This window comes from Erythrolamprus reginae, chromosome 1, assembly GCF_031021105.1.
Source record: "Erythrolamprus reginae isolate rEryReg1 chromosome 1, rEryReg1.hap1, whole genome shotgun sequence".
NCBI classification, from domain to species: domain Eukaryota; kingdom Metazoa; phylum Chordata; class Lepidosauria; order Squamata; family Dipsadidae; genus Erythrolamprus; species Erythrolamprus reginae.
Genome location: NC_091950.1, coordinates 374,505,336 through 374,517,410, shown reverse-complemented (window position 1 = coordinate 374,517,410; position 12,075 = coordinate 374,505,336). Strand labels below are relative to the sequence as shown.

The window sequence follows — 12,075 nt, the reverse complement described above, 5'->3', positions numbered from 1 at the left end:
TTATGGGAAGGGAGGGAGACTATTTCTAAAACAGAGCCTGTAAGATGAGAGGAGAATTATGCATAAATATATATTCACACACACTATAGAAGAGAATAAGCTTAGGGATGAACTGTGAAATCCTTGGCTATTTGCTCACCGGTCAATAGACATATGAAGGTAAACCACATTTACTGACCATTTGAAAGAGCTAAGAATTAAACCAAAAGACACATCCTCTCCAGCAGCCTACACCCAGATAAGCAGAGATTAACACTTGACAAACAGTCAAACAGAAAACAATCAAGAAACTATCAAGGAGAAAATCACACCCCTACCAACATTGGCAGAGCAAGTTAGGGTATATAAACAGAGAGTAAACCCCACACTCATTAGCATTGATAATATTACCTACTATGGGTAACTGCCACTTGTGTAATTCGGCCATTTGCAGTACACTATATAAATCCTGTCTGGCTTTGTACTTCATACTAAACTAGAGTTCATCATTAAATAAACCACAATTAGACATATTTATAGGACTATAATTCTATCATCTACCTGACTATGAAAGCTTGTGGCTAGACAAGATATTCCAGTATTCAGGAATATTTTACTTAAGGAAACATTTCAGCCTGTTATTCTAGAACTTGCTGTTTTCAATTCCTATGGTAAGATGTGGAAGTCAGTGACATTTCTTTCCTGAAGCATCCTGAAGATGGTTGCACTCTGTACATAGAGACACCCATCATATAACAAAATTTTGAGCAGTACTATCTTGGTAGAGATACTCCAGGAGACTAAGGCCTCAGCAAACACGGTTTTAGCAGGTGTCCTGTTCACAGTTCCAAAGAAACAGATAGAACATATTCCGTCATCCCAACTCTTCCTTGAAAACATAAAGCGGCCATGGGAAAATCCAACGGCCGTGCCATGCCCTTCATTGGTGGAACGTAAGCTTTATACGTTTGAGGAAGACATGGAGACCCTGTTAGGGTTCCCAGCCATAGACAAAGCTGTGACAAGGCTCGTGTCTAATGCTTTGGTTCCCTCGGAGGTGTCAGATGATCTCAAGGCCGAGGATAAGAGGGCTGAGAATGTGGTGCGTAAGACTCACCAAATGGCAGCATGGGCCCTGCGAGCAGCTTCAGCGGCTTCATTTTTCAATCGGGCCACTATATTATGGATTCAAGATATACAATCCAAGTGATGGACGTCTTCGCCAGGACCTTAACAAGCTTCTGGCAGCCACCAAATTGTCCGCGGATGCCACAGTGAACTCAGCGAAATTTGCTTCTCAGGCAATGGCTTCTTCGATATCCTCATGCAGGTTGATATGGCTGCGCAGCTGGCAGGCTGATATAAAATCCAAATGGTCCTTGGCAGCTTCACCCTTTCATGGCGGAAAGCTGTTCAGTGACGTGCTAGAAGGAGTACTGGTTGAAGATAAGGACAAAAAGAAAGTGATGCCAAAATCGAACAAAAGACCGGAAAGACGTTTCACCCCGTTTAACAGACGACAGCCCTTTCGGTCTGAGCCCTCCTCAACCGGCACCCAGGGTTCGAGGCCATATACTTCGGAGATCGCAGCAGACCTTACCAAGAAGGATGCTGACCCATTAGAGGAACAAATAATAAAGGGTTCAAGCGTAATAAATGACTCAGCAGACCTCTACCCTCTTGGGGGCAAGCTGCAGAATTTCTCAGGTGCCTGGGAGACCACATCCTCTGATGCCTGGGCAATTGCTACGGTATCACAGGGTTTACGGATCGAATTCGCTCATCTTCCTCTGAACCGTTTCCTGATGTGTCCCCCAGTGGCCGCCCCACAAAAGAAAAAAATACTGTACCAGGAGGTTACTCAACTCCTACAAATAGAGGCAATCGAAAAGGTTCCTTATGCACAACTAGGCACGGGATTTTACTCGGTCGTGTTCATGGTTCCCAAGGCCTTGGGAGGATGTCACCTAATTCTCAATCTGCGACAGCTGAACCTCTATGTACTATACAGGAGGTTCAAAATGCATTCGCTTTGTTCAATTCTTTCAGCGGTATGTCACAAGGACTTATTTACATCAATAGACCTCAAAGAAGCGTATCTTCATGTGCCACTCCATCCTGGGCACAGACAATTCCTATGTTTCTGTCTAGACGGATCTCATTTCCAATTCAGAGCAATGCCGTTTGACCTATCGTCGGTGCCAAGAACCTTTACAAAATTGCTAGATATTCTCACGGCAAGCCAAAGACACCGGTCGTTGCGCCTGATGGCATATCTCGACGACATAATAGTGTTGTCAAAATTGCCAACACAAGCACGCCAAGATGTATTATGGACCATAAGAACACTTCAATCACACGGCTTTACGATCAATTGGGACAAGAGTCATCTGAACCCAACAACACGTTTAGCACACCTGGGAACGATCATCGACACAGAGTCATGTATGGTCTTTCTCTCTCAGGAAAGGCAGACAAACATTCTCAACTTGTTAGAGACTCTAGAGGGTCAGAGGAGGCCTTCACTGGCCTTTCTGTCAAAACTTTTGGGCACCTCGGTATCCTGTATAGATATCGTGCCATGGGCTCAACACCATCTGCCTCCACTTCTATGGCTACTTCTACCCTTTTAAAGAATGAAATCCAGCCACACACAACGGAAGGTGACTCTCAGCCCAAAGCTCAGGAGATCCTTACCAAAGGGGGCCCTGTTAAGGCCTGCAGTACCAAGGGCAAATCCCACGACGGGTATCTATGTACCTTCGCTGGTCGGATATTTGAGTACCCTCTTAATAAATCTTTAATCAAAGGGTGGCGTGTCAGGGGGCGGTTGAAATCCTGGATTAATATGGTAGATAATGCAGCCACATGTCTTTGCAAAGTATTGGGGGCGAGCCCCTTATCTAGTCCTGTCTGAAGAAACGTCAGCACTATCTCAGGTGAATCAGTCTGAGGATCTATTTCTTGCACTCTGCAAAAGTCACAAAAGGACGTCCATGTGGCTTGATAAATGCGCCTAGTTGATGGTCTGTGCGCCACTTGCATAGTGGCAATGACCGTGTCTGGAAGGCGGTGATGCCTTAGGTGATCCCCTTCAAGTGCCACACGGTCAGTTGCCACCATTGCGGTTCTGGATGAAAGATGTCCCCCTGTTTAAGAGAGACCCGATGGTCCGGAATCCACCAGCATAGGGAGACGGATAGCTCTTTCAAGTCCGCGAAACAAGCCCGGTGAGGCCAATATAGCAGTATCTCGGCCTGTTCCTCCAGGATCTTTCGAATCACTCTCTGTATGATGTGTATTGGTGGAAACGCACAAAGTAGATGTGGTGGCCATGACTGGCATAGAGCATCCGCCCTTTCTGTTCCCGGAGAAGGAAAGCGAGAGAAGAAACGAGGAAGTTGCGAGTTCTGGGCCGTGGCAAAGAGGTCTACCACTGGGGTACCAAACTGGTTGCATATTTCCTGAAATAGGCTGGGTTCTAGACTCCATTCCACCGGATCCACAGTCCTGCGCAATTCCCTTACGTTTTATGTCAATCAAAACCGCCTTCTTACTGGCGATCACATCAGCCAGGCGTGTGTCAGAAATATCAGCCTTTTCAGTACGTTCTGATCTCTGTCAATTTCACCCGGATAGAGTCATATTACGACTGGACCCAGCATTTCTGCCTAAAGTAAATTCCTGGTTCCACAGGGCACAGGAAGTAGTTTTGCCGGACTTTTGTACTCACGGCACGCATCCTTCAGAACTCAGGTGGCACAAATTAGATGTGCGACAGGCTCTAAAGATATATATCCACAGAACGCAACCATTCAGAACTTCTGAATCTTTGTTTGTGTCCTTTTCATCTCAGGCCATGGGTTTCAAGGTTTCGTCTCAAACCATCAGTCGATGGCTACGTGACTGTATTGCAAAAGCATACAAGGCAAAAGGTCAACAGATCCCACAGGGGGTTACTGGACACTCTACCCGTAGCTCGGCCACATCAGCAGCATGGGCTACGCAGGCGTCCCTTGAAGAGATCTGCAGGGCAGCCACATGGGCGTCTCCGTCCACTTTCATAAAACATTACCGCATTGACTCCTTTGCCTCTTCAGAGGTGGCCTTTGAGAGGCGGGTGCTACAAAGGTTGTGCTCAACTCCAGCGCCCGTGGTCCAGCCTTCTCCCTCCCTATGATTGGAGCTTGGATATATCCCGCATTGGACTCTCCTTGCAAGTGCATTGGAGAAGAACTGTTGAACTTACCTGAATGGTCTTCTCGATGCACTGCAAGGAGAGTCCAAACCCACCCGGCTTTGGGCCAGGACCACTAGTTGCTTTTCTGGTTGATGGGTTAACGTTATCTCGGTTTTGGTTTGTTTGGTGGTTCAATAAAAAGGTTCATGGTTTACTGCTCCTTTGTTTTGTTTTTGACTGAGGGGCTAGGGGGCGGTACCTTACTAATATTTAAATTAAACTCAGTCCCTTCCAATGAGACTAGAGAATTACCCACATTGGACTCTCCTTGCAGTGCATCGAGAAGACCGTTCAGGTAAGTTCAATGGTTCCTCTAAATCAGGGTTGTGAAACTCAAGGCCTGTGGGCCACATCTGGCCCATGGATGCTTACTGGAAACAGCAAAGGATTGGCCCGCAGTGCCTCTGCCAGTGAAAGCTGAACACAGGCTGCCACAGGCACTCCCCGACATGAGTGATGTCGAGCTGGCCAGGCCTATACTGGCCATACCCATCCAGCACCCCACGGTCAAACACAACCCTAATGCAACCCTTAATGAAATTGAGTTTGATACTCCCACTCTAAATTAATCATAAAATAGCTGGTTTCTACTGCAGGATTTGGTGGTGTCTTCCCATATCTAATATGCAACCAGAAAACCCATAGAGTAAACATATGTATCTCTCATCTCATTTGTTCATTACTTTCCCAGTGGGTAGCCTAGGAGTAAATGAAGAACTTCAGGAAAAACTCCAGGATGTTATGATTGTCCGGAACAACTTGGCCCTAGGAAAAATCTTGGGAGAAGGTGAGTACTATCCATCTATGCAGTTGTCATAACTGTCAAGCAAGTCATCTTTCATCACCCTACATAAGCTGAGTTAAGCTTATGGTAAATCATTTCCTTTGCAAACCAGCTCCCTTAGAGAATTACCAATCAAATATGTTCCAAATAACAGCTCATATTAAACAAAATAGGCAGGAGCCTTGTTAATTTAAAAATATATTTTTATTGTATCACTTAGTTTGTTAATTTATTATTGTCATGGCCCAGAGCAGTTTATATGTAAAATAATAAAACATACTTCAAAATTGAAATATTACTAAAAATAGCAAAATGCGCAAAATTTCTTAACTTCAAACAATATCTATACTTTCCCCAAAACAGTGAGTTATTTTCTACTGTAGTCAAGATTCAGAATCTGACTAGACTTTCTGAGATCTTTACTACATGATCACTGATGGGTATTTTCAGTCCCAGTCAAATTTCCCTATAAAAGAAGCAATGCCATCGTAGATGACCTACGGTTTTAATTTCCTTATTGCCATATGGCAGAGATGCTTTTCCATAGAAATATTGCTAAACTGCCTGCCAAATAAGTAATGGGAAGGGAATTAGAGCAGGCCAATGTAACATCTCTTCATGTACCTTTGAAGACAATATTAATTAAACAAATACAGCGGTACCTCTACTTAAGAACTTAATTCGCTCCATGACCAGGTTCTTTAAATAGAAAAGTTTGTAAGTTGAAGCAATTTTTCAATGTAAAAACAAATAATGCGTGCAAAACCATTAGGAAAGAAATAAAAGATTGAAAAAAACTGGATCGATTTGGCTGGAAGTGACAAGGGAGATGAGATAAGGAAGATAGAGTCTTTTGGAAAACATGGAAATCACATTGTATTGCTGACGCTTTTGGGGGGGGGGGACTGGACAAATGAGCAATCTAACAGGAGACACAGAAATGACAGGCTGAAATACAGACAACTAGAGCTAAAAATCAGAGACCGCAGAGACCATAGAGATACTAAACAACTTAGATACTCTCAAACTCTCTTTTTCATCGGAAAAGTAAAAAGAAAAGAAAATCTTTGATAAGTTTACAAGTTGTGTATTTAAAAATTGGAATAATTTATTAAACAATAAGCTAGTTTTAATTAATTCAATTTATATAGTAAAGAACATAATTAATTTAGTATATATTTAAGACTTTTATACTGTAATTAATTAAGATACTATTTAGGAACACAAAACAAAACATCTTTTTCTTTTTCTTTTTTTCTTATTTACACTTATATTTATATTATTTACTTACATTGATAAGTTATAGCTGCAATATTTATAGTACTATCAAATTTATTTAAGTAACTTTAGTAATTTATTAGTATTAGCCAGTAATTATTAAAAATATTTTATAGTATACTTTGTGTTGAGATTGACATATACTATACTTTTTTGACGTATACTATATTATACTTTAATATATTATATATTATATTTAGACAACACCAATTTTTATATACTTTGTATATCTTTTTCCTTTTGCCCCTTTTTCTTTTGTTCTCTTCTCTCTCTCTTGTTCTTTTTGTCTATATTTTTTTCCTCTTTCTAAGTGTGTTATTCCATTCTTCAAGCTCAAAACCAAAATTGAACTTCTTAACTATAAACTTACAACTGCATAATTTTAATTAGAATATACAGTCTGAATGTTCAAAGGTTAGTGCAGTTAAAGCCTAGATAGCCTTTATGGTTATATGGAAAAAGATACTCCAAATTTTAGAAAAAGCAGGACCAGATTTTAAAGGAAATGGCAAGTAATATTCCAAGAGGCAGTAAAAAAACCCAACCATGACAACGTCAATCAATATCTCATCCCCAGCATCACAAAGGCAAATTGACAAAATGTTAACAACTGAAAAAGATAAAGGTGGAGCAATGCTAATGCAAAATATGAACAACACATTGACTTTGATGCAGGAAACAATTTTGAAACTACAAGAATTAATAACAAATAATCACATGGAATTGAAAGCAGACATATCAAGGTTAGAAAACAGACTAGAAAATGCTTAAATAGCAACACAAAAAATGAACAAAAATTAGTCATAGAAAAAAAAGCAGATCAATAATCAATTGAGAGAGAATCAGAATGAATTAAGTGACATAGAAAAGAAACTGCAAAATGACCCAGAAAATGGAAAAATAAAAGAAGAAACAAAATTGTTAAAACATAAAATAAATATCTTAGTTCAGGAAGATAAAGCCCAAAAAATTAAGCTAGCCAAACAAAAATTATTTTGAGCAGACTAATAAGCCAGGTAGATGACTACTCCACAAATTAAAAAAAAGAAAAAGATAAAAAATATATTCAACAATTGGAAGATGAATTGGGAAATAAACAATTTGATCTAGAAGGGGGAAAAATTGCCAATATTTATTTCCAAAAGCTTTATAGAAGAGATGAGATAAAAGAGGAAGATATACAAACATATTTAAATGAGTCTAAACTACCTGAAATATCAGAGTTAAACATTAATAGGATGGAAGAGGACATATCAATGGCAGAATTAGAAAATGCCATTAAAAAACAAAATAACAATAAAACCCCCGGGATGGATGGGATCCCAGCAGAATTTTACAAACAAGCACAAGAACATCTTAAGGAATTAATGTTGGTAACATTGAATGAAGTTTTAAATAAGGGTAAAATTCTGCAATCCTGGAGGGAAGGATTAATTTCATTAATCCCTAAAGACCCAATTCAAAAACATTTGATCAGACAGTATAGACCGATTGCCTTATTAAATTCAGACTATAAAATCTTCACAACTATAATAGCAGAACGATTTTAAAAAATCATTAATGAAGTGATCCGCCCTGATCAAAATGATTTCTTATCTAATAGAAACATAAGAAACAACTTAAGAAACATTACAAATATATTAGAATATTATGAAGCACATCATGAAAAAAAATTGGTTCTGATTTTTCTGGACGCAGAGAAGGCATTTGACAATTTAAATTGGAAATGTTTTATCAATCAGTTAACAAAAATGAAATTTAAAGAAAAATTTATAAGAGTAATCAAGACCAACAGACAGCTAAAGTAATTATCAATGGTGATTTAACTGATGCTATTAATATTGAAAAGGGAGTCCGACAAGGATATCCCCTCTCCCCATTAATTTTTATAATAGCAATCGAAACTTTACTAACATACGTTCTGTTGTGGTTGGCTCTGGGCCAGCTCCTGTCCCAAGGACTGTGGGGGTGGATGTGGGTGAAACATCCAAATGTCACAGGCCTGTTTTGCTGCCGACAGAGTCGGGAAGTGAATTATCATCTGAAGGGAGTGTCTGTGAGATGGGACCTTCAGAGGGGGGCCTGGCAGGCAGCCCAGGAAGAAACCAGTCATCATCTTCCGTAACTTCGATAGACTCTGATGAGATGTGATAGAGCCACGGATGCACAGAGCTATGCATAGAAGAGGACAGCTTCGCAAATATTACAGGAGATAATAGAGTCCACCTGTGGTTGGATGGGGTTCAAGTAATTAGGGCTGCTGTTAAATGGACAGCGTGCCGGCCTTGCAGTGTGGAAGATTATCTGATCGTGCTTGTGGAGGCATCTGACCATAAATCATAGTGAGTTTACAACCTCTGAAGAGTAGTAGCTACTCTTCACAGCTACTGGTTAATTGACGTGAGTTTGTTGTTTTTGTTATTTCACGGCATTGTTTTTACAAGTGAGACCTTTGAATTCAAAAGAGGGTTTTTCTTCTATTTTTCTTTGGATAAAGAAACTATTGTTGCCTTGTCATGTGTGTGTGTCTGTTTTTGCTACTTTTACATTTAATTGAAGGCTCGTGCCAGGAGCCGGCAGAACAGAATAATCTTCCACCCCCTCAGAAACACACCGTTCCAGTTTGGCATGTTTTTGTTCCTGCTTCTATTTTTGCTGGCCCTTGTTTAACCATGGCTGCTGGTATGGAGGAAATGCAGGCAGTGTTTGATGCATTGAGGATAGAAGTCCAAGCTTTGATGCAGATGGTGCTCCAGTTGCAGAACCAGGTGGATATATTATCTCAGCAGCCTGCCATTCCACAGGTGCAATCAGCAGCTCCTGCTCCACAGCCCCTACCAAGGAGGAAATGCTTCGTGGCCATGCCTGAAAAGTTTTGGGGTGATCGACAAATGTTTGCAGCGTTCCTCAGCCAGGTGCAGTTGTTTATTAATGCACAACTGCCTCATTTTCCAAGGGATACAGAGAAGGTGGCGTTCCTCTGCAGCTTATTGGCCGGCCCTGCTGCCTCCTGGGTGTCTCCATTGCTGGACAGAGATGATCCAATACTACAGGATTATACCGCTTTTTGCGCCCAGTTGCGGCAGCAGTTTTTGGATCCAGTGCGGGAGCAGATGGCCACGAGGGCATTGAAGCAGTTGAAACGAGGCTTGCACCCATTAGCGGAATATCTAAGTGACTTTCGTAGTCTCATTGGACAGGTCCAGTGGAATGAGGCCGCCTTGATGGAGGTGTTCCAGGATGGCTTGTCAGAAACAATGTTAGATGAGCTGGTGCACCCTGGATGAGCTGGAGCAGCACTGCTTGGCCATTGAGGCTTAGCTGCTGGCTCGAGAAGTGTGCCAGGCTGGGTGGTCCTCCCCCCGCATTTCTGGTGTCACGCCTGTGCCTGCTCCACGGCGGGGGGTATCCGCTATGCCAGTTCAGACCCCGGTTCCTATACCCCGTCGCTTCATGCCAGCCCTGCCTCCTTGCATGGCGGATTATGCCCCTGTGGGGGGGGGGCATGGATATGAGCTTTGTTCGATCCCGCATGACCCTGGAGGAGAGGGTGCATCGACGTGCGACAGGCCTGTGCTACTATTTCAGGGGGGCAGGTCATTTTGCGAATGCCTGTCCTTGCAAATGGTGAAGCACGGCTGCTGCCGCTGTCTCGATACCTCCCGGTCTGACTGCTGCCACCCCGACTCCTGCAGGACAGCTTCCATAGTCTGCAACCAGTGTTTCCACCATAGCCCCCGATTCCCTGATGGTAGTTGCCATGCCCCTGGTTTCTCCGCCGGCTGTGCAGTCGGGAAACGAGCACAGCCTGGTTTGGTGGCAACGCTAGGTCGGGCTGACATTAATCTGCCCAGGATTCTTTGGCTAATGACCCTGGAACATACCACCATCTTACAATTAATGTCCAATTCCTTGTGGATTGTCGTACTCAATCTATTTCAGTTCTTGCCCTCTTGGATTCAGGGGCCACCATGAATTTCCTGGATGAGGCGTTCGCACAGAGACATTTGTTGCCCTTGTGTCCTGTGAGCCCTCCGTTGTGTGTGGAAATGATAGATGGGCAGGTGTTGTTGTCTGGGCCCATCCGATTCCAGACCCTGCCGGTGCGGATAAGCATCGGGGCTCACAAGGAGGCTCTCCAGTTCTACATTACGCGAGGCCTCCATTTCCCTATTGTTCTGGGATTGTCGTGGTTGCGGGCGCACGATCCTCATGCGGTATGGTCACAGAACATTGTCACGTTTCCCAGTCTACAGTGTGTGGACCATCACCGTCATATTTGTGCATCACAAGGGCCCGTAATCCTCGCAACAGTGTTACCTGAGTGCCTCACCGACTTCGCGGACGTGTTTAATGAGAAAGAGGCAGATCAGCTGCCGCTGCATCGAACCTATGATTGTGCTATAGAACTGTTTCCTGATGCCAAGCTTCCGGCTGGTCGCTTACATTCTATGTCTGAACCCGAATTAGTGGCCCTCAAGGACTTCATAGACAAAAATCTGGCCAAAGGGTTCATCAGGCCTTCGACCTCGCCTTTATCAGTGCCTGTCCTGTTTGTCAAGAAAAAGACTGGGGACTTACGTCTTGCTGTGACTACCGGCGCCTGAACGCTATCACGGTGCACAACCGGTATCCTTTGCCACTGATTCCAGAATTAATGGAACGTTTACAAGATGGCACTGTTTTTTCCAAGATAGATCTACACGGCGCATATAATTTGGTGCGTATACAGGCAGGGGGTGAGTGGAAAACAGCGTTTGGCACCCGATACGGTCATTTTGAGTATACCGTGATACCCTTCGGCCTCACCAATGCCCCAGCGGTTTTCCAGCATTTGATAATGATGTATTCAGGGATATGTTAGACCATTTTGTGGTCATTTCTCTGGATGACATTCTTGGGTACTCTTCATCACAGTCCAGCCATGTGGGACATTTGCGCTGGGTGCTGCACCATTTGCGAGAGCAGCGTTTATATGCTAAGCTGGAGAAGTGTCAGTTTTTGCAGACCACCATCGAATTTTTAGGACATGTGATTTCTCCAGGGGGCATATCCATGGACCAGGGCAAGGTGTCGGCGCTCAAGACCTGGCAACCTCCGCGGAGAGTAAAAGATGTGCAGAGGTTGTTGGAGTTTGCAAACTATTATCGCACGTTCATCCCAGGGTTTGCCCAGCTGACTGCGCCTCTCACCTGCTTGTTGCAGAAACACGTACCGTTTCAATGGGGTGAGGAGCAGTGGGCCTTTGTGGCTCTCAAGGACGCTTTTATGAAAGAGCCCTTTCTGCAGCTCCAAATCCGTGTCGGCCATTTGTCATGGAGACTGACACCTCTGATGTTGCCATCGGCACAGGCCCGTCTCGAAGGTGGCACCCTGTTTCCGTGTGCCTACCACTCCAGAAAACTCACGTCCTTGGAGAGGAATTACACTATCTGGGAAAAAGAACTGTTGGTGGCCAAGTCGATGTTTGAGATGTGGAGACATCATCTCAAGGGCCCTCGGCATCAGGTAGAGGTCCGGACAGACCACAGGAATTTGGAGTATCTGCAAACGGCCCAAAAGTTGAACCAACGACAGATACGTTGGTTGTTCTTCTTAGCAAGGTTCAACTTTCGGATCTGGTACAAGTCAAGTTTCCAGAACCCCAGAGCAGATGCTTTGTCAAGGAAACCAGAGTTTTTGAATCCTAAAGAACCAGCCCCGTTACAAATGATCCTGCCTGCGGAAGCGTTGGCTGCTACCCATGACCCCGTCGACTTGCGGAGGCGTATCTGTGATATGCAGTGGGGGGATG

General features: G+C 43.4%; 1 protein-coding gene across 2 annotated transcripts in view; it reads left to right on the top strand.

Moving 5' to 3' along the window:
* Window positions 1-12,075, top strand: part of MERTK (MER proto-oncogene, tyrosine kinase) — a 138,341-nt gene that overhangs the window by 70,770 nt on the left and 55,496 nt on the right. For both annotated transcript variants that reach the window (XM_070734622.1, XM_070734621.1), the window contains exon 12: window positions 4,911-5,006. In XM_070734622.1, coding sequence (XP_070590723.1) covers window positions 4,911-5,006 — 96 coding nt within the window. The remainder of the gene's footprint in view (window positions 1-4,910; window positions 5,007-12,075) is intronic.